At 38.7% G+C, this 27,962-nt stretch overlaps 1 protein-coding gene and 1 long non-coding RNA gene across 4 annotated transcripts; both read left to right on the top strand.

Annotated features, from left to right (window-relative positions):
• The first annotated feature begins 682 nt into the window (after window positions 1-682).
• On the top strand, window positions 683-27,855 carry gne (glucosamine (UDP-N-acetyl)-2-epimerase/N-acetylmannosamine kinase). Of its 3 annotated transcripts, XM_084716107.1 has the most exons (14): window positions 10,184-10,389; window positions 14,133-14,204; window positions 18,072-18,220; window positions 18,853-19,099; window positions 19,639-19,846; window positions 19,938-20,090; window positions 20,623-20,835; window positions 21,573-21,660; window positions 22,822-23,032; window positions 23,492-23,621; window positions 23,722-23,943; window positions 24,569-24,751; window positions 26,060-26,176; window positions 26,860-27,855. In XM_084716107.1, the coding sequence occupies exons 1-14, from the start codon at window positions 10,351-10,353 to the stop codon at window positions 27,093-27,095; spliced, it is 2,268 nt and encodes a 755-aa protein (XP_084572233.1). In that variant the 5' UTR covers window positions 10,184-10,350; the 3' UTR covers window positions 27,096-27,855. The 3 variants fall into 3 exon arrangements, with proteins under 3 accessions (XP_084572231.1, XP_084572232.1, XP_084572233.1); XM_084716105.1 differs by lacking the exons at window positions 10,184-10,389; window positions 26,060-26,176; window positions 26,860-27,855 and adding an exon at window positions 683-827 and having other exon boundaries at window positions 24,569-25,457; XM_084716106.1 differs by lacking the exons at window positions 10,184-10,389; window positions 26,060-26,176; window positions 26,860-27,855 and adding an exon at window positions 3,832-3,869 and having other exon boundaries at window positions 24,569-25,457.
• LOC146330546 (uncharacterized) lies at window positions 15,672-17,317 on the top strand. Its single transcript, XR_014769361.1, has 2 exons — window positions 15,672-15,894; window positions 16,771-17,317. It is a non-coding gene; the product is annotated as an uncharacterized LOC146330546 (long non-coding RNA).
• Window positions 27,856-27,962: the final 107 nt, after the last annotated feature.

A 27,962-nucleotide genomic window follows, 5' to 3' on the forward strand; every position in this document is an offset into this window, starting at 1 on the left:
TAAACAAACAAGTGTTTGCTGATGCTGTCATGTTCATTAAAATTCAACATGTAAGTCCTTTTTTATTAGTTGCTTCTCCAATTATTTTTAATGATTGATAATAATTATGGGGTGGGGGGCTTGAACTTTTGTCAGCTTCTGTAGGGGGGCACACCAGAGAAGGTTTGGGAACCACTGTCATAAAAGAACAGTTCATCCTTCAATTCATCACAAATATTCAATGTCAACATATTTGGAGAAACGTGGTTTTAACAGGAAAAAGTATGAATAACTAATCTTAAAAGTAACTAAAGCTGTCAGAAAAATGTAGTGGAGATGTAGTGAAAAGTACAATATTTATCTCTGAGATGTTTTTGAGTAGATGTATAAAGTTGTAGAGAATGTTGACATACTCAAGTACTAGAACTTGTACTTAAGAACAGTTCTTGAGTGAATGCAGATACCTTCCATCACTAGCTGTTTGTGGTCTGTATTTGGGCTATGTGGCATATATGTATAAGCCATATACAGCCTTCGGCAGTGATCCTGTTTTGGGCCAAATCTGGACCCTCGTATGATTTTGCAAAAGCGGAACCGAGACTACAGAATTGTACTTTGGGTGATCATTTGTGTTATGTTTTTCCTTGCTTGTTCCATTTTTTGAGGGATTTTATTATGAAGGTCCAAACCACGTATATCCGGTTCTTGCGGTTTCCCCCCTCGTGCGAGCGTCCAGATGCCCGCTGGCTGGTGGTAACCACTGGAGACCAAAGCAGAGGAGAAAGAAGTGAATGTAAGCACTGATAGATTCAGTATGAGATGAAGACAGCGTCTCTGGATCATTCAAGGTAACTGTCATTACATGGAAATATAACAGTGCAATAAAATGAGAAGGATTAATAACTTCGGCTAACGCTTATGTTAGCTAGCGTTAGCTAACTTTAGTTAAGTGCTACGCCACTGCGTTCAGTATATGATGATGTGAACAGCATGTCTCAAACACCAGCAATATAACCCTGAACAGATGTACTTGTGATTGTGCTTACCATGTTACTGTTCATTGTTAGACTTGTCAATAGGCTAGCTGGTCCTAGCATAACTTTGTAGCTAAAGTCGAATCGCAGGTAAATGCCTGCGAAAAGCGGTGCGACGCGACGCGAAGTTCGCCTACCATTCATTGTTTGTGTGGGACACGAGCGAACCGCTTCGAAAGGCATTGTGGGATTCCGGGCGATGCGGAACTGACTATCGTCGTGAAAAATGTAATTTGGGTAAGAAATTATGTTAGACTTTATTTGCATGACGGCGAATTGTTTTGGATCTAAGTAGCGATTCACAGAAAAACGTAAATTGAAGAAAATGTGACGCAGCGGTAGTTTATTGTTTAGGGTAGATGCAGTGGATGGATGTCTGTGTAGGAGAAACTCTGCACATACTGTGGCTCCTTTCTTCTCTGTGTCCCTGGTTTCAGATGCAAACAAAAAGGCGTGATGCTTAGCACAGCATCACATTAGTTGTTTGGAAAGTGCAGATTGCTTGCAATGTTTGCAGTGGAACAGGCTATGCGCTATGTAACTGAGGCGATGTTGCACGACCCGTTCGCCTCCAGCGCGTCTTCTCCGAGTGGACGTTCGCTAAAGTTTTGCCCAAAAAAACAAAAACAAAAACAGAAATTATCACTGTAAGTTGATGCGACCTTGTCATGGGCTGCTGAAACTGAGCTCGATTTTTCAATAGGTGATTTGGGTCAGATTGGAGGTAAACTGAACCTCTAACTTGGCTGACAAAGTTTTCTGGCTTCACAAAGGTGCCTTTGTGCTGCAGCGACTGAACGACAAAGAGACCTGCCAGCAGGAATATTAAAAAACATTTGATTAATGTTGTTAAAAGTTGGCGGATAGGTTGGATATATAGCACTACTCTTGACTGTCACAACAGGCTGATAACCGCAGGTCACACTAACATCATTTTCAGTTAATCCAGTATAATAACAGTGTCTTTTACGTAACTTGAGTAAATGGGTGTGGACAAAAGATCCAAATGAATTGTCAGGCCTAAATACCAAGACCTGCAACCACACATGTTGAAGTCAAATTCTATTTATATAGCCCAATATCACTAATTGCATTTGCCTCATTTGACCTTAAAATCTGCAGTGTACAACACTCCCTGTCTTGTAGACTCTCAAGAGTAAGGGAAAACTCCCTAAAAACTCTTTTAATGAGGGGAAAAATAGAAGAAATCTCAGGAAGAGCCACAGGAGAAATCCACCTCCCAGGATGCACAGACATGCAAAAGCTGTTGTTTGTACAGAGAAACAGTCACACAGATTAAGTGTTTGTTTTGAGTTGACTTTGGAGGCTTCCACCACAAAAAACACAAAATATAATGTCGAAGATAAAATTATCTTAATAAATTCTCCTCCTGTTTCGGTTTAACTTACTAATTCACTGTAAAGCCCCTTTTACGTCGTACACACCCGCTAACATCTGGCTTTTTTCCTTCTTCGGGTCAAATGACACAAGTATTTATTGTGTCCAGTTCCGCTCAGCAGTGATGTAAACAAAACATCAGGGTGGACACGCCATTTTCCCCCTTTTTTGGTGAAGGCAGTGAAGGCTTGTCACCCCTTTTGCACCTTTTTCATCCGCATGTGCTACTCGACTTTTTGATTTTGTTATTTAAAAGCTTTTATTATGAAGTAGCAAAACCAGCGTTGTCTTCAGCCGTAACACAACTCTTACCCAGCTGAAAGCAAACATGAGACAGTGAAGTGAAGACATACGTCTGAAAGCACAAACAGGAGGTTTAGTGCAGAGTTTAAACAGTAACACAGGAGAGAAACAAACTTCAAACCACAGAAAGTCATTTGCATGCCACACAAGTACAGGGAGCGGAAAACAGGCACTTTAAAAACCTCTCTCTCTCTTTCTTCATGCAAACCTGTACATACACACTAATTTTGGTGTAAAACGGATAACATTGCCTGTGAAAATGTTAACCCAAGGTCATTACTTATGTTGGTCATATAGAGGCATCAGTAAAAAATACGACTGTTCATAACCAGTTAAAAGCTCCTTGTAGTAGCTTTAAAAGGACATGCGATGGCAGTATCTCATTAACAGCGATATGACATACTTTGATTTCTAGGTGCCATTTATAGAGCCACAGTAGTATCACTTTAGGAAGATTTTTTTTATGATACTTGATTGCCATGCCTTCAAAGGCAGACATGATTCCTGAGAGTCAGAAATAAAATGTTTTCTAGTATGAGGAACTATGAGGAAAGGAAGTGATAACTGTAACTACTTCATGGTAAGAGTTCTGGAAATCATATATTGCTAGTTAGTTAACAGGAAATTTTGTTTTTAAAGACTTCCTATACATTTAGGTAGCTGTTTCTTATCGGACGATTTAAGGAGCCAAGGATTTCATGTGTTGGTTAATAAGCAAAAACGGTTCACAAACAACCTTTTTATCTACTGGCACAAATGGCTAGTTGAATGTTCAGATTTTACCAGCCACTCAGTAGACAACCTTTGCTTCTTTTGCTGGTGAGTTTAGCAAATCTACCAGGCATTTAAGTGTTTTTACCAGCATTTGGTGAAAATGCTGATTTTGCTCCATGCAAGCAAGTCTATCCTGTATATGTTGTAGTCTGTTTGATATGATGCTAACCCTGTGGAGAAGCGGGTGTGGTGCAGAGTTCATGTCCTGTTGGCTTTGTTTGTTCTTTTGCCTCATCGGAGTGAATCCGTACTGAACAAACTCTGTGAAATCAATGTTTAATTAGGTGTGGTATGATCTGTGTCCTTTGTGAACCAGGATCACCTCTCAAGAACGGCAAATGGTAATTAGCATAATTAAGGTGCTTCTGGCTTCTCTTCAGAGTGAGTGTAAACATCGTATCCCGAGGGCAACGTTCTGCTTGTTTTACATGACTGGTTTAGAGAGCTCAGTAGAAAGAACTCCCCTCTGGTCATGGAAACAGTCTTCATGCTTTTCAGGCCTTCAAGGCTGCTTTTTCTTGGTACTGTTATTTATATTAGTGCAAATGTAAGTGTGATTTTTTTTTTTATTTGAAGTAATCATTTTTGCAGCAGGCATATGATGTTAAGTGCATTCAATCCATGTCTGACTTTGCTTTTTTATTTCCCTGAATTCAAATAATTTGGAAAAACAATACGACAAAGTTACCTTGAACTGTAGCAGAAGCCTGTAGGTCCTTGAACCTGTTAAATAAACAGAGAAGCCACTAATAGTGAGTCAGTGAGCGCTTCTGTGAATCAGAGACGTGGCAGACTGCAGTAGGCTGCACCATTTTTATGACTTTGTTATAATTTGACTTCTGACCACAGCTGTATGTGATCAAAGTAGGCCTGATAGGCTCGCAAAAAACTAAGGCTGTTCTGACCAATGAGGCGATGGCATGCAGGTGGTGCAGCTTGTTAGAAGAGGGAAGACGAGAGTTCAGCTGTCAATCTGTGTAAGCTTATCTGTGTTGGTGGGAGTGTGCACGTCTGGACAGAGGTTGATTGTAGCTGTGATGATTAACAAATCTTAAAGGATGACGGCCTACTCACCCCATAAAACCCTAAAATGGTCAAGATATTTTTTATTAATCCTGATATGAGCAACACCAATCACTTCATAGTTCCATCACACTATTAAAAAATGTAATAAGCTAAGAGCCGAATGGAAACAAAAGAACCCATATGTGTAAAACTTAACTTATTAATAAGAACATAACAAGCGTCAGTCCATCTTTATATATATTGCAATACACAAGCAGTGTTTCCTCTAGGATTTTTTTCAGCAGCGGGGGCAGGCGTTCCGGGGAACCGTGGCGGTGTAAACAAATGACACTTGACTGAATGTAAAAATAAAAAAAAGTGAATAAAATAAATAAATAAAACAATATAAATGAAAATAAAAGTAAAAACAATAAATAATCATTTCTTTACGGGGCCTTGGAATCAGTGGCACAGTTTGCACCCTGCCTCAGAACAATGAATTTTTCTTTGTCTTTTCAAAGAAGAGCTCTAAGGCTCTGTTGTATGGAAACGCTGCGAGTAAAGTGGCATTATTGATCATTGCTCTGCAATGGAAATACACTGAATTTATTTATTATTTTATTTTTTTATTTATTGAACAGCAGTATTAACATCATGTATATTATGCAAAAAATAAAAAATAAAGGGAAAAAAAGGTTCAAAAACACTCACCATTATCAGTGTGGTAGGTGGTAGGTGGCTATTTTTTTCAACCCATTTAGGGTCCCAGCCTGATAGCCTGTGCTTCCCTCTAGGTTTCTCTCCTCTACTCTCATCTCTCTCTCCTGCACCATCACTTTGCTCCCCTGCTTCTTCACTTTGTTCCACTGCTCCCTGTCTAATGTTACTTGTCTTGTACGATTACATAAAACATTAACGTTAGTTAGCCAAGTGTGAACACATATTTTTTTTTACCTATCATCATTTGAGTCAGTAAAAGGCTAATGATACCTGACTAGCGTCATCTTGATCAGGCGTCTTTCTCTTCTTAGAGAAATATTTTGATAAACTCATCTGAAAAATGCAGTCAGTTGTTACATAATGGCGTGTAGATATTAACCTAATACTATCAATTAGTTTACTCACGTTAGCGACACTGAGTTGGCACCGGGCCAAATTAACTTAAACTACCGATAAGTTACGTAACATTAGCTGGTCATCAACATATTGTGAACGTCTGTTTAACTTGTAAAATCTATGTCGAGTTATCTCAAGCTAATAACTTACGTCTACCTCTTCTCCAGCCGGTAATTCGCTGCTTTATTGTTTATTTGTAATTCGGGAGTTCGCTCCTCTGACTCTGCCCTGTCGCCTAGGTGCTTGACGTGCTTGACGACCGCGCCCCCCAAACAACGCTAGCATCATGCAAATGAACACGCGCAAGTATATTTCCATACTGAGCAAGATAGTTATCTGCAGTTTACCTTAGTGCTCGTAAGTACCCGACAGGAGTCTGTTTTGAAGGTGGAGAGATGCAGCGGTGGTGTATTTGCGTCAACAATAATAATAATAATAAAAAAATAATAATAAATTTAAAAAAAAAAGGAAAAGAAATTTGAAGGAGTGGCGGCTAGGATTTAGGAGTGGCGGGCCGCCACTCCTAAATGAATGTAGAGGAAACACTGACAAGTTTATCATTATTTTCTTATACCCCTATTGTAATATAGATCCTCAATGAAAAAAAACATTGGGCTGTCATTTATCAACCATGCTAGCTATTAATGCAAGCACATAAAATAAGGATTGGATGATTAACAAGCCAGGAACCCGGCTGGTATTGAACCAGTGCAGAGATACAGCCTGCGCAGAATTACAAAATTCTAGCCAACATGACAACAGAACACAAGGTGGCCAACTACAGCAACATATAGACAGAGGGCCACACACCCTGCAGGGATCTTTTGCAAAAAAAAAAAAAAAAAAGTCAAGAGCTCAACTTTTGTATCATCTCCCAGCATGGCACTGTGTTGTCCAGTCAAATGTGCAATCCTGATGCATTCCTGATGTATTATATTGTGACATGAACACTGCAATTTAATAATTTCCTTCACGACTGTTGTGACAAAAGATAAAATAATTGCTGTCTCATGGTGTCAAACTGGTGTGCAGTGTTTTACTGCCTGATAAGCCCCAAGACTCACAGATCCGTTACTCAAACTGGGCTTTCTTCTTCATATTTCACCAGCGTTGCTCCTTGCATTTTTTTTTAGCACAGGGCTAGTTTAAGGGCTTCAACTACACAATCTGAGAAAACAAGAACGTCCTGATGGTACAGGAAACTCGACAAAGGTGAATTTGTGGCTCAGTAGAAGTTGATTAATAGCTAAAGTGTTGTCTTTCTGTGAACTTATAGAAATGCCAATGATTGCTGTAAATTCCTTGCATGTCTTTACCTTTATTTCCTGTTTGGGGACAGGGTTAGAAATTAACTTTTTAAAATGTGAACATCTACTAGCCACTGACAGAAAAATGACTCTCAATAGAAAATGATTGTGTCTGAAATTTACCAACCATGGTCATATTGGAATGGTGTAAGGGCTAAAATACTTCTAAGATTTTTTTGTGTGCATACTGTGAACTTACAGAAATGGATTCAAATGCATTGAGCTGGATCTGTCACAGTGTTGTTTTGGTGTTTTTATAGCAACCAAATATGTGGCATTGATATTTCTATGGTTGTCTTAATTTTATTTGCATCTAATTCCAATGTTCATACCAAGGGCTGGGTTATATGGACAAACTCAAACATCAGTGTTTTTGAACAAAAGCTCTTTGTATATTCTGACAATATTGTGACTATTGGTGCTGTGGCAAAATATCAACACAATGAGATTTTTGATAAATAATCATCAGTAGTGTAGATATAATGACTAAGTGGACAAAAAAATGCAAATAGTAGAGCAGCTAGAACAGTCCGTTAAGTTCAGATAATTATCCCACATCATTTTACTGGTAATGCAGCCTTTAAAACAGGAAAAGACAATGATTACCTCACATCCTGAGGCAAAGATATGAAATCTAAGATAACAGCCTTGAAAAGCTGTACAAAAAATGGATCACTGCCAAGAATCTTTGAATGCATCACAGTATCACGATACATTTTTTTTCTTAAATCAACACAGTATCACAAAACATAATGTGATACTCAAGTGTATCAATATTTTCAATATTCAATATTTTCAGGAATAAATGATTCCAGCTTCACAATAACAAATGCTCACAGACTTAGCAGCACAATGGATGATGTATACTTACAAATTAACACACACAAGTTTTAACTCATATAAGCTAAGAACCAGCCTCCTGCCCTGTCCTGAGCTGGCAGTGTCGTCCTCGTCCCCGTAGTCAGAATCCTGCACATCGCCTAAATAACGGTTCTGTATTCCCGATCGTCAGACTGGCATCCATCAGTTTCTGAGGTTGTATCAAAGTCTAGTAGGACCTCTAACTGAGCTTACTAGCTAATGACAGCTATAGCACAGTTAACAGCAGAGCACCAGTGACTACAGATTTACAAAAGAAAAGGTCTGTGATGCAACAATCCCCTTAACCCAGGGGTCTGCAACCTTTACGAACAAAAGAGCCATTTATGGCCAAAAAAAGGGGAAAAAAAATCTGTCGCAACTATTAAATTCTCTCTTTTCCCTGAAGACTTTTTTTTTTGGCAGCCATAGCTTATGGAGACACAAGAAGACAAGTCACCATTACAATTTAGAGGAAAACACATTGAGCCATAGACACAGTCTTTGATGCATTTTTTTTTCTTTTTAAATTTGGTGTACAGCATACTGCAATAAATTTTTGGGTTTTGTGCCCACCTTCTACAAACTTTCTGCTGACCTTTAATTGAGATAGTTTTTCTTCCTTAGATAGATTTATAGTAAAAGTTAAAGTTAGAGAAAGTCAAAAAAAATTTTTTTTCAAAATTTGGTCACAGTTAACTGTGAACCCGATTTGTTACTATTTTGTTGCCTTATAATTAAATGTTTTTTTAAATACAACATTTTGGGGTTTCTAAAATTCAAATATTTAAATTTATCTAAAGCAGAAAAGAATATTATCTCAACAAAAGATCAGTAGTTGGTAAACTTTTTCAACCTGAAGTTGACTTGGGCTCAAAACTGATGGACGCATGTGTGTAGTATGTTGGCTTGAAATTTTGAACTGTCTCAACTTTTTCATAGACCTACAACAATTACACATGAAAAATATTTAAAAAATATAATGTTATTCATTTTCATGTAATTTTTTGCAAAAGCCACAGGGAGCCACTGGAGAGGAGCTAAAGAGCCACATGTGGCTCTGGAGCCTCAGGTTGCAGACCCCTGCCCTAACCTAACAGCAAGGTGCAGCTCCCAGTTCTTTTTTCTGTGACTAACGAATAAGTGAAAACGTGGTTGATTAATTCTCTTCTCTCTGGCTAACAGTTTTGTGAACTATTATGAGATGGCCCTAATATCTAGTCTCATATCACGCTATTGCTATAACATCGATGTGGTGCTCCGCCCTACCCATACTTTCCTGCGTCTAGATGTACACGAATTGCATCACATGTATTCTTCCAGATAGATGAAGCAGAAACCATTTCCTGTAACTTTAAGGTACAGTTCACCCCAAAATCAAAAATACATATTTTTCTCCATCCTGTGGTGCTTTTTATCCATCTAGACTTTTTGGTGTGAGTTGCAGAGGTTTGGAGATATTGGTAAAGAGAAGTTTGCCTCCTCTTCAATATAATGGGACTTGTGATGTTCAAAGCTCCAAAAAGGAATAAAAACCAGAGTCTCATGAAAAATCATGACCCATTTACTTAAGACAAGAAAACTACTGGAGCAATTTTAGAATCTAATGGAACTATTTTCCTTTCTATGAGAAAAAAAAGTAGTTCCTACATGAAATTAGGGCTGCAACTAACAATTATTTTCATAGTTGATTAATTGGTTGATTATTCTCTTGATTAATCAATTGTCAGATAATGTTGGATCAGTGTTTCGCAAAGCCCAAGGTGATATGCTCAAATATCTTGTTCTTAGACTACTATTAGAATAGTTTGTGATTAATTTGATTAATTAATTAATTTTTGCAGCTGTATATGAAACTGCTCACAATAAGGTCTGCAGATTATCGTTAGAAACCTGGTCATGATTTTTGGAAAAAGACACTGGTTTTGCATTTTTCAAATTTTTTTATTTGGTGCTTCGAGCACCACAAGCTGAGTGCCATTTAGTCCTATTATACTGGAGAGAAGGCAAACATCTCTATGGCCGGTACAACTCACACCAAAACTGTCTAGATGGATAAATGGCACTACAGGTCAGGGGAAAATGTATTTTTGTTTCTGGCTTGAGCTGTCCCTTTAAAACAGAATTTAGGGTGGGGTACAGGCAGTACCTTTTAAACTGAAGATCACACCGGAAAATCTGCAGATACATTTTTTGAAGTCACATTATGTCCTTTCAGACAGATATGGAAACTCTGTGTATCACTGTAGGGACACACAGGCGATCTGCTGTGCTGTATGTGTGGCAGGATGCCACATATTCTTTCTTCCTTCCACTCAGCCAATCACAAGCTTCAATCCAAGTCAATCCAACCCCAGTTTCACGCAGCCCCTCCCCCCAGCTCTATGTCTGTGTCACCCCACCTCTCCCTCCCTTCCTTTCTGTCTTCCTCTGCTGCTCGCTGGCTCGCGCATGCCCTCCCTCCCTCCATCCCTCCGTTAAATAATGCGACTGGGCTAAAGAGAGAAATAAAAAGATAGAAGGATTGAAAAAAGAGCAGAGGGTGATTTTTAGCCGAGAATCCACAGAGGCGTGGGATGGAAAAGCATCTGGGTTCTTTATGCATAAACCCACATGTGAGTCAGATGGCCTTTTTTTCCTCTTTCCTCCCTCTCTCCTATTCATCTTCATATCCTGCCTTTCCTTCTGACTGTTTTATCTTTACCCTCTTTTATTCTGTGTGGACAGTATGTCTCTATGTCCTCCTCTGTTGCCGTGTCATCCCTGCCTTCGCTTTCTGCATGAGACCCTGCCCCCATACCATAACACTGGCTGCTGATGCTGTCTTGTGATGCTTGAGTAGAAGTCACAGTGTGCTGAATGAGATTCAGGGTAAATCACAGGATTTAGTTCAAGGGTTTTTTTCGTGTGACACATGAGAGTTGAAGAAAAGCACCACAGCGAAGAATGAGTCTTATGTAGCGTCTAATCAGTTGGAATTCACTCGGTGCTGTTTCACCTTTAAAGGTGCTGCTGCTGCATCTGAATGTCCATGTTGTAAAAGAGGCTGTCCAAATACTATCCTTACCTTTCTACAGCTCATCTGTTAGCATTTATGTCTGATCATAACTGGGCTGATTAGCAATGCTTGGGTGAAGATAAAGGTGAATATTAGTATTCAGTGGAGACAAATGACAAAGTAATGATTTAACAGAACTACAACTAAACAGCACTGCTTCATCGAGGCAATAATACTCCTCACTTCAGGCCTAAATGGGAAAGAGGCTGGCACAACGTTCTGAATTAACTAATGAACTAGATTTGTGTGAGTTAGAGAGAAGTGGAAGAAGGTTTAAAGCCCTCTGAAACCACAAATCATATCCCTGTTTGCAGTCAAAATGATTGAGCCATTAATTGTTAAACAGAAAAAAAAAGCTTTTGGATATAGATTAGAATGGTGTTTCTGGTGCAGGTTGGTGGCTCAGTTAGCTCGACCAGTGAGATATTAAGTAAACAAACTTCTGTGAATTTTAGGTCAGCAAAGTACACAGTGTTTTGTTTGCAAAACTTGTAAATGAATCCGGTTTGAAGGTGGATCAAGCCTTTATTATCACTGCATTTGCGTCTCATTAATGAACCTGATGTAATATCACTGTAGTGTTATGTATGAAAGCTTTTTCTTTTTCACATGCTTTTGCCAAGAAATGTGACCAGAAATCATGTTACATGTTACAAATATAGTGTCTTAACTGTTCTGTAAGTCTACCGCATGAAATTAGTTTCACTTTATTGTATCTACATTAAATTGTAAAGTGTGCAGTCTGAGCAGCATGCCAATAACAGACCAACCAGCAACCACTAAAAATCAAGAGGTCTGCCTGCCCTGTGGCCAGGGCTGGGCATCGTTCAAAAATTTTAGACACAGATAGTGGTACACATACCTTGGCTTTGATATTGGTGTACTGAACAAAGCTTTCCTCACTACCAAATGCATTTGAACAAAAAGTAAAGTACATTATGTTGCAGTCAGTCACTTTAAAGGAGGATTCTGTTCAAAGACCTGGAGATTAAAAAGATTAAATATCAATCCCTGTCTCTGGTCTTGAAGTTGTGTATTTCCTGCGTGCCTCTATGATGTATAACGTTAGAGAGCCAATTACCAGTGTAATAAGATCTTGGTAGGAGCATGCTGTGTGCTTATTTTCTAACTGATATTGATGAGACTTACTTTTTAGGTATCAAAATTTTTCAATACACGATATTAAGTATTGAAGTTCAATATCCAGCCCAGCTTTTGGTATCGACTTCTTGCTATCTGAGATGGGTAAAATCTGCATATGTTCTCTAGCCTGAGACATTTGAAGAACATCTATTCAACAGTTCAAAACCTAAAGATTCTTCATTTGTTGTCATAAATGACAAAGAAGAACAGCAAATTCCTATTGTTGAGAAGCTAGAACCAGCAAACGTTTGACATTTTTGCTTGAAGAATGACTGAAACGATTAATTAATTCTCAAAATAGCATTTTCTTTTGATTGATTAATTGGCTTATAATTACAGCTCCATTTGTAGCCTTCATATCTCAGGTAGGAATCATAATGATTAATAGAAAATCAATTAATCTGTCCTTGGGAATTTGGTTGATCAATTCAATCGATCTGCAATCAAAATAAGATATGAAATATAGTGGAGATTATTTTTCTGTGCATGTGTTCAAGGAAATTGGTTTAATATGTAGGCCTTTACGTCTTTGTGCGTTTCATAGGCTATGTAAACACATTTGGTATTGTTTGGTATAATCAAAAGCAGGGTTCAAAATGAACTTTATTTGTCCTCCAACCAAATGGTTAGTGAATGTTCAGATTTCACTCAAATTGTTGTTGATTTATAGAATTTATATTTATTTATATTTTTTTGTTGACTTATCGAATTAGGAACGAGGACACTGAACATAAAAGACGATGGTGGACGAGGTATGAGGACATGAATGAATTTAATTAAGTAAATAATAAATTCAATGAATAAGACGGGCATGATTGGAGTACTGTGAACAGTTAAGTGGAAAAGTAGGTTCATGTTCATTTTTTTTTTTTTTTTTGGTACCTTTTCTCTTTTGGGTTCTGTTTCTATGTATGTAGGTATGAATGTATGTATAGAAATATAAGAATGAAGATGAAAACAATTTTGTTTCACTGGGTGGATGAAAAAATAGATAAATTTATATTGCAATAATGTGCAAATACTGAATGGACTGTAGTTGTAAATGTAACATGAATTTATTACAATAAAAGTAACAAAAAAAATGTTGTTGATTGTTTTTTGGGCTGATGAGTGAAGCAGCTATCAGCCACTTGTGTGTTTTGCCAGCATCTGGCTGGTGGACGGTGCTCATTTTGGTCCCTGATGAGTGGCTGGTGAATTTGGTTAGGTATCTGTCAGTGGCTGGTAAATGTTCTGATGTTCTGATTCTGCATTTATCATTCATTTCCATTTTATTTGCACCTGTCAAATGGATTATCCGAATGCAAATTCTAGCGAGCACTGTAAAGAAGAAGATATTTGCCATGTCTCTCATAACAGCATTCTTAGTACAGATGGACAATATTACACACAGCATGGCCTGTGGTGAGCAATGAATCAGGCCATGGAAAACATGATGGAATTTAACATTCATGCCACAGCGGGAACCCTGTTTTTTTTTTTTTTCTCCTTCTTCTTCTGTTGTTTAATCCTTGTTTGTTAGCTCACTCTGATGTCAATGACCCCTCCACTCCTGTTCCCAGAAGTGCAAAGGAGTGAAATGCAGCTCAGTCAGAGGGAGTTTATGAATTCCTAGCGCTCAATCCGCTCTGGAATTTGAAGTCCCTGTGATTTACCACATTGGCTGGAATATATATATATATATGTACAGTAACTCTGCATGAAATGACATCTGAAAATTGGTGTTGTCTTATTTATAAGAACAAGACTTTGAATGCTTAATTGGGAAAGTGCGGCTGTCATAATGCATTCACAGCAGCAGATGGCAGCACGTATTTGTAAAATAAGGATTATCTTTTGAATAAGGGAAGCTGTTGTCACAGAAAACTTTAGCACCAGTTATACTGTAGTTTGATCTTTGCCTTGCTATGCAAAGCACTGTCCTCCAGCATGTTTCCCACCTCTGGAAGAAAAATGTGTCAGCATGTGTTCTTTATGTAAAAAATAAAACATTTTTAGTGTAGTTTTGTTGTGTTTTCATGCTACAGCATCTGAATATATGGAAGGCTCAAGTGAGTATGACCTGTGGGTGGGTTAGGGTATCGAAAATAATGGATAATATAATGTTTTACAAACTCATTACTGCAACTCACCCTCTCTATTGTGCTTTTTTTCCAGGAGCTTTACTATATGAGAATGCAAAGGGGCAGAGGAAGGATGGAGAGAAAAAGGACAGAAGAACAGAATCAGGTTTGACTTTGACTTACAGTACTATATTAGAGCCCTCATTTTGCTTGACCAAGGAGCAACAGAATAATAAGTCAGAAATTTTTTTTAAAAACACAGATAAAAGAACCAATAACTTAAGAGCTTTTCTACATTTGAAGATCTGAAGCAAACTAAAGCTAAGCTAAACTGACAGCACACAGATGGCTTTGGTTTTAACTTGTTTGTAACAACTCACTACAGTGCACACAAAGAGGAGGAGTTGAAAAAAGGTTCAGGTTTAAAATGTCAGACAACAAGCAGAAAATGATAATCTGTAAATCATGTCAGACCAGAGAGGTTATAAGTGGTGATGATACTTAAATAACTTTGGAAAAAGCTTTGCATTTTTTCCTATTTATTGCAATTATGCACATTAAATGTTCTTAAAATTACCTGTTTGTGAAATGTGTCCATTTAATACAGTTAAAAGTACGGTAATAGCTCCCATGCAGTTGTCATACCAGGGCTTTACTCCTGCAGAAGAGGTTATATTGAAACTTAAAAGGAAAAACAAATTCACCATGATATATATCTTTACAGTCCATGCTTTAAATTATACTGTGATTATATTATTTTTTTTATTTTAGGCCCTACGTTGACCCAATATGAAAATGAGAGTTTTGGAACATTATCATTCTCTAGTTATCAAGAAGAAGAAATACATTTAAGCCTTTCTGTGAAGATGCAGGGTTCCCACAGATCCTTGAAAAGTCTTAAAAGGCATTGAATTCATGAATCTAAAAACAAGGCCTTAATTGGCATTAAAATGTTAACACATGATAAGTAGGATTTTATGATTGTAATTAGTCTCAAATCTCAAAAATAAATGGTAACATTTATTCAAATAATTTACAGAATGACTCTCGTGGTAACATCGCGCAATCATGATAGCAGAACCAACAAAACAGTGATGTGGTTGCAGCCAGGACTCTAAGAGCAGACGCACGTCGTTCATGTAGCAACTTCAGACCACATGGGAAAGTGTAAATTCAACGAAAATTGGCTGTTCAACCAAGATTTTTCTTCATGGCTGAAAGCGGTACCAGGCAATGTGTACGAGGCACGGTGTATTTTGTGCAAGAAATGTTTCAAACTCGGCACGATGGGAGTCAAGGCAGTGGAGTCACACATGCACAGTGCGAAACACAGAGCCTCAAAATCGAGCTGCCAACAAACGCCAGGTATTTCCCAGTTCTGTTCTACTCTCGTCTCCACTGTGCCTCCACCCCCAGCCCCGATATCAACAACCGGGACCGCAGCATCGCATCTCCGGACTATGTTCGGGTGTGCGCCTACACTGAAAGCAGAGGTACTGTGGTCTCTGAACACTGTGACAAAACACCAATCATACAAGTCAAATGAGGGAGTTGGAGACTTATTCCGTGCAATGTTCCCAGACTCTGACATTGCCCACTCGTTTGCATGTGGTTCCGACAAGACGGCCTACATCAGCAAGTTTGGATTAGCCCCGTACATTTCAGAGCAGCTTGTTGCGGATGCTAACAAGGACGCATTTGTTTTAATGTTTGATGAGAGCCTCAACCAGACCACGAAAACAAAACAACTGGATCTGCATGTCCGCTATTGGTGCGAAGATCACGTCCAGTCAAGATATTCGGGGTCGCAGTTCATGGGACATGGAACAGCTGAGGATTTACTACGCCATTTCAAAGTAAGTAGGCGGCAAACATAAATTATTATGGAAGCAGAAAATTAGAAACATCATTCTGCCTATCTCATGCATGTAAATGTGGCGACCAAAACTTTCAATATAATGCAGTCCACTTCAACACCACTGCAGATTATAACATCAGTAATTAAGTTCATATCTTTTCTGAAAGTGTCAATCAAAACTGAACATTCTTATATTTGTAAAGGTAGAAGTCATGGCTGTTGTACTGGATCACATTATATTGTACAAGTGTTGTTTATATTGTATGGTCTTCAGCTTTGACTTGTTAAAGCGATATTCCACTTTTCAAGAATAACCCACTCAATATGTACTCACCTCTATGCCGATGTGAGGATGGGTGAAAATCTTGAGTTCACAAAACAATCCTGGAGTTTCAGCAGAAAACAGTGTTGTAGCTAATTAGAGTGAATGGTGACCATGGATAAAATGTAAAAAAAAAAAAGAACACAAAATGTCTCTGCTCTCTGGAGTGGTCGATGTATCGTGAGACTTCGTATATCTCTTAATGGACGCACATGTGAAGTCACTTGGATTACACCACAGAGAGCAGGATGGAGACATTTTGTGTTTGTTTTGTGTTCTTTTTTTTTACATTTTATCAGTGGTGATCATCCACTGTAATTAGCTGCAACGCTGTTTTCTGCTGAAACTCCAGGATTGTTTTGTGAACTCAAGATTTTCACCCATCCTCACATCAGCATAGAGGTGAGTACATATTGAGTGGATTATTCTTGAAAACTGAAATAACGCTTTAAGGTGTTATTGATACCTTTTCTGTGTCAGCCTTCCATCTGTTATAAAGACAATATGCTGTATGACGTTTGCTAAAAGAAAATGAATGAAATTGCAACACAGAACCAAAGGGCAGCTGCAGAGCGCATTGAGGAACTTAAGAAGAAGAAAAAAATGTCTGTCTGAGGTGGCAAAAGTTCTGCTGGATGATGCCGATCAGCTCACCACACAAGCTGAGGGAAAGGCTGGCACCCTGATGGCACAGCTCATCAACAAATCAAACACGCTAAGGAAGCAGTACAAAGAAAAAATGGCAGAATTGCAACAGGTGGAGGAGGAACTGAAGAAAGCCTGCACATCCATGGCATAGCTGCGAAAAAGAGTAAACGCCAACGGTTATACTGTGTTTTTTGCAAGCATGTGTTTTTATGATGCTTGACTAGGAGACAAAATACTTCATGAATGCAGCAGAATAGTTATTTGGAATCAATAGTTATCTGCCAGTTGTGTTTTTACTGAGGATTCATGATGTATATATCTTGTTATGTATTGTTTTCCGTGTCTTCAACTCTGGAAAGTGTTATGTTTTTCAAAATGAAACTTTTTCACTGGACCAAAAAGTCATGTTTTATGTTAAAATAAACATTTGGGTAAAATTGTCCCTAACCCTGTGTAATTAATGTGGTGTTTTTTTCCATTTGTGTTTATTGTGAAGTTGGTCTTAAATTTAATTTCAGTTGGCATTAAAAAAGTCTTAAAAAGTCTTGAATTTAACTTGCCTTAAACCCTGAGATGGATGAATATTCCTGCAGACCTCCACTTGTGGAATACAAATTTTTGCCATTTGTACTGGAATAATTCAACATGTTAGTAGAGCTACACAATAAATATTGGGGTCGGTATGGGGAAATTTATATTCTTATTTATTGTTCTGATTACAAAATTATAGCTGGTGATTTGACAGATTATGTCAAAGTATTTAATTAGAATTCTTAAGGAAACTGCCAAAGTACGTGAGTCTGTTTGTTATGTTTGATGATGTAGTTGATGAGATAATTAGATTCAGTTAGATTCAGTTAGATTTGGTTCAGTCAGAATTGGGATATTAAATCATCCATCTTTGCTCACTGCATCTTAGTCCTTCTTACTCTCAGTTGTACATAAACTACAGGTTGCAAGAACTTTTTTAAATTGAACAGAAAGTGAGAATAGTGGTTATCTTATCAGTGTCAGCCTTTAGAAGCAGGTGATTATCAGCTTGGCTGGACAAAATCCATATTGTGCACCACTGCAAATCAGGCTTCTAGTGAAGAGAGGGGTTTATTTCAATGTTTTGTGCTACTAAATTCAAAGAAACTAATGTTCTCTGTGTGTGTGTGTGTGTGTGTGTGTGTGTGTTGTGGTTGCACCTTGTTTTAATGTAGTGTGGGAAGAGGTTGAGGGTGTGTGTGGCGACATGCAACAGAGCGGACTACTCCAAGCTGGCCCCTATTATGTTTGGGCTCAAAGCCCACCCGGACGAGTTTGAACTAGAAGTTGTGGTGCTTGGCTCCCATCTCATCGATGACTACGGGTAAGACTAAATGACACAACAGCATCCTTCTGGAAAAGCTTGTTTTAGGTGTCCTGAAATAGCGAAGAAGTGTATAAATTAGGATATAACAGTACCAAACCCTCAAGGTACAACAACACCATGATAAAAAGCCAATATTATAATATTTATCATTAGATTAAAAAAAACGGAAGAAAAGCGATGACTTAAAAATGTCCTTAATTAAATAACAAATCTTATGTGTAAAATATTTTTTGTTAATAGAAAATTAATTTCTCTGTTTAACTTAAAGTGCCTCTGCTTTCTGTCTTTTGTAAAGTAACAGTAGTCAGTCATGAGCTTAGCATGTTAAAAAATTTTTGAATAAATTGTACAAGCACAAAACAAACAATGCAGCAGTCATTAGCAGTCATTTTAAAAATAATATAATTAACCATGTAATATCACAGCAGGTAACATCATAGTCTGGTATGGTATTAAGACAGTAAGCAATATATTGGTACCTCGTACTATAAATTATTATAAACACTACATAATCCATAATCACCCACAGGTGTTCACTTGGATTTAGATCTGCATTCATTATGAAACTCATTTATTCAGATTTTTATTCAGATGACACCTGACCTGCCTTTTTCTCTCCCTCTCTGCAGGAACACTTTTCGTATGATCGAGCAGGATGACTTTGACATCGGCTCCAAGCTCCACACCATTGTGAGAGGAGAGGATGAAGCAGCCATGGTGGAGAGTGTTGGGCTGGCACTTGTGAAACTCCCTGATGTCCTACAGAGGCTGCGCCCCGACATTTTGGTCGTCCACGGCGACCGTTTTGACGCACTGGCTCTAGCAACTGCTGCAGCGCTGATGAACATTAGAATACTTCACCTGGAGGGAGGAGAGGTGAGGCAGCAGGGCTCAAGAATATATTACTTTATGTCGCAATGCACTACTTTTTATAGGCTATGCTGTTATGCCTTTTTTACTTTTACCTTTTAAAGCAGCAAAGAATGTAATAGTAGAAGCAAGCATAGTGCATAACATATCCTTAATTTCTTCTTAATTTCAAAGCTGCAGCAATTAATTTATTAGTTGGAAACTATTAAATTAACTGTCAACTATTTTGATACCCAATAAATCATATGAGTAATAAGAAAAACTGTCCAAATTCTTTGATTTATTCCTTACAAATGTTAATATTTTCTGGTTTCTTTTGTCCTTGATGACGGAAAACTGGATGTTTTTGGGTTGTGCACAAAACAAGGCTTTTAAGGACACCACATTGGGCCTTGTGAAACAGTGATCAACATTTTTTTCATTTTATGGACCAGTCAGCTGATTATTCAAGAAAATCAATGACATATTAATTCATAATGAAAATAGTTAGTTAGCACTAAATATCATCCAGCATTTCTTCTCTCCCTTGCCCCTTTTTTCCCCAGGTGAGTGGTACAATCGATGACTCAATCCGCCACGCCATCAGTAAACTGGCCCATTACCACGCCTGCTGCACACGCATGGCGGAGCAGCACCTCATCGCCATGTGCGAGGACCACTCTCGAATCCTGCTGGCTGGCTGCCCTTCATATGATAAGCTGCTGTCCACTCATCACAGAGAGGACTACATGGACATAATTAAGAGCTGGCTGGGTATGCGGGGATACTGTCATGGGAAGGAAATTGTTGTGAGACATCAGAGTGTGCTTGTGTGTCATGGGTGGAGTGTTTATTTATGTTGCAGGTGACAAGGTGCAGGAGCGAGATTACATAGTGGCTTTACAGCACCCAGTTACCACTGACATTCAGCAATCCATTAAGATCTATGGGCTGATGCTGGATGCTCTGCTCTCCTTCAACAAAACGACCCTCATCCTCTTCCCTAACATCGATGCCGGTTAGTTTCACTTGCTGGTTCCTTTGTTTCCTTCCATTTTTTCCTCTATGTGTGAGTTTTTGTCTTTTCTTTCTAAGGTAGAATCTATCAGAGCTAGGGTTGCAGATTGTATGCACTTTCCTTAATCAGTCATTGATAACATTAACGATCAATTAAAATTGTTATTTTTAAAAAGTAAAGATTTTGCTCATACCAAACAATGCCATATCCATTTCTTTCCTCCTCATTCAAAGCTTTATTTCCATAGCAACACATGCTATGGAGGAGGCGCTGGTGTTAAATTTTCTAAATATATTTTTTTGTGCTTTGAGCATTTATTTATATTATGTTGGAGAGAAGGCAGACATCTCTATGGCCGATATATTCAAAACTCTCAACGCAAACTGCAAATCGCACAAAAATAATCTAGATGGATAAATAGCACTAGGCCAGAGGAAATTAAAAAAATTAAATTTTGAATTTGGGGTAGGGCATTTGATTGAATGAAGAAGTGGAGCCATGACACCTGACCTGCCTTTCCCAATGTAAACAGGAAGCAAGGAGATGGTGCGTGTGATGCGAAAGAAGGGCATCGAGCAGCACCCAAACTTCCGCGCTGTGAAGCACATTCCCTTTGAGCAGTTCATCCAGCTGGTGTGTCACGCCGGCTGCATGATCGGGAACAGCAGCTGTGGTGTACGAGAGGCTGGGGCCTTCGGCACGCCTGTCATTAACCTGGGAACAAGGCAAACTGGCAGAGAAACAGGTAGGTAGGGTGTAAAATAGAGTTAACTGCTGCCTTGCCGTAGTAATAATTCTTCTCAGACAGAGTGAGAGGAAGGTTAAGAGATTAAATCACTAATGAAGCATCACACAGGCTGTAGAAGGGCACCACTCTGCAAAAGTTGTTTATACATTTTGGTTTAGTGCTTATTTAAGCTTTACAAAATGTGTAGATTAACCACTGTTTTTTTTTTTTGCAACAATATGGCCATTTTAACAATTTCCATTTCAGTCTGCATACTTGACTTCCACTTGGAATTCACTGCAAAAGTTTTAGAGTTTGTGCTGTAGAACAGCCTGGAAGGCTGTTGATTTTCATCAAAATGCTGCTAAGGTGTGAAGATTAATTTCCTCACTTTATCAATCCAAAGCAAACACTATTCTGTGAAACTAATCTGCCTCAGGTTGTTCATATTAACATCTCTGTAGGGCTTCAACTAGTGTTTATTTTCATTGTCAATTATCTGTCTGTCATTTTCTTGATGAATCTATTAGTTGTTTGGTTCATTGGCTAAAAAATGGGGAAGAATGTTGATCACTTTCTCACTTTTCCCAAGATGATGTCTTCAAATGTCTTATTTTGTCCACAACCAAAATATATAATAGTTTGCTGTCATGGAGAACCAATGATACCAGAAAATAGTCACGTTTTTAAATAATTTGCATATTCACATCATTCCAGCTCTACATCCATGTTGATAACATTTTCCTCTCCGCCAGGTGAAAACGTTCTTCATGTCAGAGATGCCGACACTCAGAATAAGATCTACCACGCTCTGGAGCTGCAGTTTGGAAAGAGATACCCCTGGTATGACCAATGCTCTGTCTGTCTGTCTCACTGGCTCTTTGTCTCCCACTTACTGAGAAAAAAAGCGTCCTGGTTTCTGTCAAATGACTCAGGCAGAACTTTGCATGATCATCCTCATTTCCCTGCCGAACACTGATATGTAAACACTTTTAAGTATTTTTGTACCAAGACTGTTTTCTCTCTGTCCAGAGTTATTTCAGTAAAATACATTCTGTTCTTTTGAACAGTTTTAATTGCTTTAGTTGTATTATTAGGTAATTATTAGGTTATATTTTTGTATAATATGCACCACATCCACCTGTGAAAAGCAGATCTCACAGTGTACTTGGAGAATACAGTTTAGCTTACATGAACCCACAATGGACACATGAATGAATGTTGCATGCACCACAGGTTTTCCCTGCCTGTAATTGTTTCATTTTCATGAAAGAAATCACTTGTATATAGATAATAAATACATGAGAGGTGCCCATGGTCCACCTGTCTTGCAGATTCTCTTTAATCCCCTTAATAGAGTGTTTGGGAGGTCGTTATTGGTTTCTGAAGTACACAGTACACAATGATTTGTGATAATTACCAACTTCTGTACTTTGGGAGCATAACAAAATACTTTATGCTGTCAAAGAAAAAATCTTAACTTCAACATGAATCATTGATTTTATTTAAGTGTCCTGCATCATATGGTATCCTGTCCAAAACTCAACAATCAGCAACAACAACCTTGATAGCTGCATGACAACTCATGATATACAGTTGAACAATTTCAGACATATCTTATTATGTTGGAGGCAGTGTTGTCTATCTATCTATCTATTTATCTATCTATCTATCTATCTATCTCTCTATCTCTCTATCTATCTATCTATCTATCTATCTATCTATCTATCTATCTATCTATCTATCTATCTATCTATCTATCTATCTATCTCTATGCTTTTTCCTGTAAATGTGACAAAAACATCTTCACTGAAGAGCTACACAACATAACACCTTCAGACAACCAAAACGTGTGCAAATTTTGAATTTAAATACAGGATACAGAAGAAACACAGCCGTGTTTGTAGGAGACGTTAGATCCTGAAACATTATGATTTTGCATGATTTTGTGTTTTTCCAAAGTAGATGAATAATATGAACATGTGTATTTCTTTTTTCTAATAGCTCTAAGATTTATGGCGATGGCAACGCCGTGCCCCGAATTCTCAAGTTTTTGCGTACCATTGACCTGGACGAGCCCCTCCAGAAGACTTTCTGCTTTCCCCCGGTGAAGGACTCCATCTCCCAGGACATCGATCACATTCTGGAGACACAGAGCGCTCTGGCTGTTGACCTGGGAGGGACCAACCTCAGAGTGGCTATCATCTGCATGAGGGTAGGCTGCATGGACTCTGCCATCCTTTTAATGTAGCCGTCACTTCATTTTAATCATCTTAGAATATTTATAACAATGCTCAGTGCTCATGCTCATGAAGATATTTGTTACACTCTTCAATAGAGCTATGATTCATGACATGTAGAGGGTTAGGCTTAACTCTCTCTCTCCACAGAGATGTTTATACCTAATGAGTCGTCAGTTAATTTGGCTTTCAACATTTTCAACATGTCTTGAGAACTACTCATCCAATCATCCCGTCTGAACAGGCACTGCAGTAGTCATTATTAATCAACCAGTAATTATAACCGTTAACTTATATGATTAACTTTGGATAAATGTTGCTTTTATTCCCTCTAAATGTTCCTTTTTAATTTTCTCTGCGGTATGTGATGATGAAATGCTATTAGACCTCTGTTTTCCCGCCACCTCATGGTCTCTCTCCCTCCTTCTGTCCAGGGTAACATAGTAAAAAAGTACACGCAGCCCAATCCAAAGACCTTCGAGGCTAGGATGCAGCTCCTGTTGAAGATGTGTGCAGACGCCACGCGGGATGCAGTCCGCCTCAACTGTAGAATACTCGGTGTTGGTATGAAAAAAAACAAAAAAAACACACACACTCACATTCCTAAATGAAAAACCACTTAAGGGAAGCACAGAATTTCATAGCCTTTTCTTTTGCATCTTAGGAGTGTCCACGGGAGGGCGTGTAAACCCACAAGAAGGCGTGGTCCTGCACTCCACCAAGCTGATCCAGGAGTGGTCCTCAGTGGACCTGAGAACTCCCATCTCAGACGCCCTGCACCTACCCGTCTGGGTCGACAATGATGGCAACTGTGCTGCGCTGGCCGAGAGGAAGTTTGGCCACGGCAAGGGAGTGGAGAACTTTGTCACTGTCATCACAGGAACAGGTGAGAAGTCCGGATTTTCATTCAATCATGTGGTCAGTCATTACCAGTGTAGGCAGGGTTTGTGCAAGTAATGCAAGTCTCAAAGGTTGTGTTCAGTCCCGGTCCGGCCAGGATCTCTGGTCCGGCCAGTCTCAGATGCTGATGACGAATGCATGCATTAAAAATGATAGAATTGACCAAAGGATAATTAATGATATAAGTCAATGAAAACATTGCTAAAGGCTCCTTCATGTTCATGACTTGTGCCATGACATGGTTATGACAGTGTAATGAAAGTCTTGTACACACCCCTTTTAATACAGTCAGCACTAAACTGAACAGCAGCATTCACCACATTTGCTTTTGAAATTGTGGTTTGTGATGAACTGAGGTGTTAGGGAATATTAGTCCAACATACAGTACATCTCGTCTTTCTTGTGACATATGTAGTTCTATCAAATCATTTTTAATTCTTCAGTTAAGTGCCTGAGGAGGAATAAATAAGGAATGTGTTGTGAGTATATCAATCTGTGAGCAGAAAAGCCTTATTTGAACATAACAGATAACTTAAATTACTCAAATCAGCTGCTTCATTGTACTGACCCTCTGAGGATGTAAATCTCTTATCTGTTCACTGTGTGTGTAGGTATTGGAGGAGGGATCATCCATCAAAATGAGCTGGTCCATGGCAGCACCTTCTGCGCTGCAGAGCTGGGTCACATCATGGTTTCATTAGAAGGCCCGGAGTGTTCGTGTGGCAGCAGAGGCTGCATAGAGGCCTATGCATCTGGCATGGCCCTGCAGAAAGAGGCCAAAAGGTTGCACGACGGTGAGTTTATTTTGGTGTCTGTAAAGCTTCAAAGACTGTGCTGAGATCTAGCTACACCCATTAGGCTCAGAGACTAGCTGAGAAAGGTGTGTCTTTGAAACCTGGAGTGTGTACTGTACACCCTGAAAACAGCTTTTAGTTTTGTCTGCCTTAAGTGCAAAGTGGAGTAGTTCACACCCAGGTTTCACCCAAATAAAGAGGATTGAATAAAGGTTGGTTGGATTTATTGGTTGGAGGAATTTTAAAGTCTCTTTGCCTTTTTCCAGCTTTAAATGTCCAGTGTGTAGGATTTAAGGGGATTTTTTGGTGTAATATGGAAGAAATTGAATAAAATATTAACAAGTATGTTTTCATTAGTGTTTTCATTACCTTAGAATGGGCTGTTTATATCTACAGAGGTCGACCACGGAGGTCCTTTAAAGGACCAGTGTGTAGCATTAAGTAGCATCTAGTGGCGAGGCTGCAGATTGCAAATACCTCATCTCTCCCTTCTATTCCATGGAAGAAAAGCCGCACCCTCTGTAGATATAAACAGTTCAACACAACGGAGATTATACCCTAATGAAAACATACTTAGGAATATTATATTCCATTTCTGCCATATTCTGCCAATGAATTGTACACATTGAACCTTGAAGCTAAAAAAATCCCTTCACCTAATTGACAACAGCAAATGCAAACAAAAAGTGTTCTGCATCAACTGATTTGTTACTGTTGTTCTAACTGTTATTGAAGTGTTCTTAGTATTAATGACTTAAAGCTGTTACAATGAACCTTCATATTGTGTTGATTAGGGATGTAAGAAAATAATACTGATACACTGTATTGTGATATTATGATACATGCAAAGACTTGTGCCAGCGGTTAATTTTGGTGTTGTGTTGAAATCCCCAGCCACAGCAGTGCTGTTACCTATCTTCTCTGTTCTGTAAGCATAAATTAGTAAATTTTTTTAACTCAAATGTTTTACATATTGCAGTTTGTTCTTTATACATTGACAGTTTTCCTAAAACTAGATTTACATATGGCGTTGCCAGATTCTTGCCAATACACAGACCTAGTGTTGATTTTGAAGCCCCCTGTGGACAAAAGCATTAGCGTTTCTACCACCGTAACCCCAAAATGTAACATCAAAATGGCATGTTGGCATCGGTATTAAATTGTGAGACTTTCATAACCAAATGAAGCTGGATGAAGAAAACCCTGCAAAGTGTTTCATAAATCTCTTTACCACATCTCAAAGGGCTTCATACCAACATTCATGATTGAATACATGCATCTGACCTGTGTGTTACATTTGTCTTTCAGAGGACCTGCTGAAGGTGGAGGGGATGGATATGAAGCTCTCGGAGCCAGTCACCGCTGCCCACCTCATCAACGCAGCTAGACTGGGGAACTCCAAAGCCGACGCTGTTCTGAGCAAAGGTCAGAGCACAAAGCACACACACACTCACACACACACACACACACACACACACAAGTCTGTTAAAAAAAAAATCAAACCACACAATGTGTTTGATTACAACACTGGTTGCAAAGTCTGGCATTAAAGGAGAAATCTGTAATACTTTTACTGTAATGAATCATGAAATAACCACAATTTGTCATCAGAGATCAAACCGGCTTCACTTGACATGAAAGCTACTGCTGTGGTGTCCCCCTTTGAAATTTCCTGTCCAGACTAGAATAACTGATATGCAGGTCACTTTCACATTAATGCAGAATTTCTGTAGAATGAGTGTCTGTTTATGAGTCATAGGAAATCATTAACATCCTGCTTGGATGTTTGGACTGCTATAGTGCTGCACGATAAGGTCACATTGTGAATATTTAGTCTGAAATTGTGATCGAAATATGAAATAATATTGAAATTGTTATGCTTTGTCATTTGTTGGGGTCTGAACAAAACAAATGTTTTCTTTCACCTGAAGAACAATTTTTTTTAGGCCAGGGCATCTCTCTTTTAATTCATTTTGATAATGTTGTGATTAATTGTGTAGCCCTAGACTGCTCTAATCATCTTTGCACGTGCAGTAGCTACATATTGTTCATTTGAAACAAGAGAAAAGTGTTATTTATTTCTGTCTGCCTCCTTCTCTTCTCCACAGCCTCCACAGCGCTAGGTGTGGGCATGATTAACATCCTCCACATAGTGAACCCCACGCTGGTGATTCTGTCTGGAGTTTTGGCCTCGTACTACCAGGCCCCGGTGCAGCGCATCATCTCTGAGAGAGCCCTCCTCTCTGCTCAGAGCGTCAAGGTGGTCACATCAGACTTGGAGGAACCTGCTTTACTCGGAGCAGCTAGCATGGTGTTAGACTATGCAACCAGAAGGATATATTAAAAACTGAAGTCCTGATTTACAAGGACTGCCACCAACAAGAGGACTGCAGAGCTGCAAGTAGCTGAACTACCAAGATAGATACATAAGCATATCTAGTGGATACATTTTAAGCTTAGACTGAAAGACAATTTGTTCAAATCATCATGTGTTATAATATTCTTAAAATGTATATGTATTATTTTTTAATTGTTGATAACCTCGACGAAGGCAGTTTTGCCTGTGGTGTCCACAAATACACAAATTCTCAAGCCTGAGAATCGTGCCTTCACTGGGCCAGGTGTTCCATCCTGGATACATCATGCGCAAAATGGGTCCATCACTTTTCTTAGCTGCATTGTCGAGGTTAATTGTAGCACCAGTGCTCACTTAAGCCATTTAAGCATGTGAGTAAACAGCAAGGCCAACATCAAACCAAAATTACCCATTCAGGGTAGGACTCACCCACTCTACTTGTGATGTGATGCGGGGGGATGGAAAAGTGTCGGTGTTGAAAGCTTGTTTCAGATGTGACCAAAGTATTACTGGAACATTCTGCTGTAGCTTCCTCTCAATTCTCCATAATCTTTTACGGAGTCACGTGTCATATGATGTTTTCATTCTCAGTTTGGATCTGTATCTAAGATATTGGTAACTGACAAGTTTTATGTTACATTTCCATGTTTTGTTATAAATTAAATTATTTAAGGAAGAAAAGGTATAAGTAAGTACTTGAAGATAATGGAGTATTTGCTGGTCTTGAAGGCTTTAGGGTTAATAAATGGTTAATGAACAGTTATCAACAAAATGTTAAGGCAGATGCTGCTTGAGCCTAAAAGCTACTACAGCATAATGAGGGCCATCGATCTTTTACCTGAATCAGGTGAAGTT

This window comes from Lutjanus erythropterus, chromosome 3, assembly GCF_056507025.1.
Source record: "Lutjanus erythropterus isolate fLutEry1 chromosome 3, fLutEry1.hap2, whole genome shotgun sequence".
NCBI classification, from domain to species: Eukaryota; Metazoa; Chordata; class Actinopteri; order Lutjaniformes; family Lutjanidae; genus Lutjanus; species Lutjanus erythropterus.

Bases quoted from the DNA above. Each gene is read 5' to 3' on its own strand.
- gne (XM_084716107.1), top strand. From the start codon at position 10,351: ATGGAAAAGCATCTGGGTTCTTTATGCATAAACCCACAT. The intron at 14,205-18,071 runs GTTTGACTTTGA...GTTTTAATGTAG, and splicing joins GGACAGAAGAACAGAATCAG to TGTGGGAAGAGGTTGAGGGT. The intron at 20,836-21,572 runs GTAGGTAGGGTG...CCTCTCCGCCAG, and splicing joins GCAAACTGGCAGAGAAACAG to GTGAAAACGTTCTTCATGTC.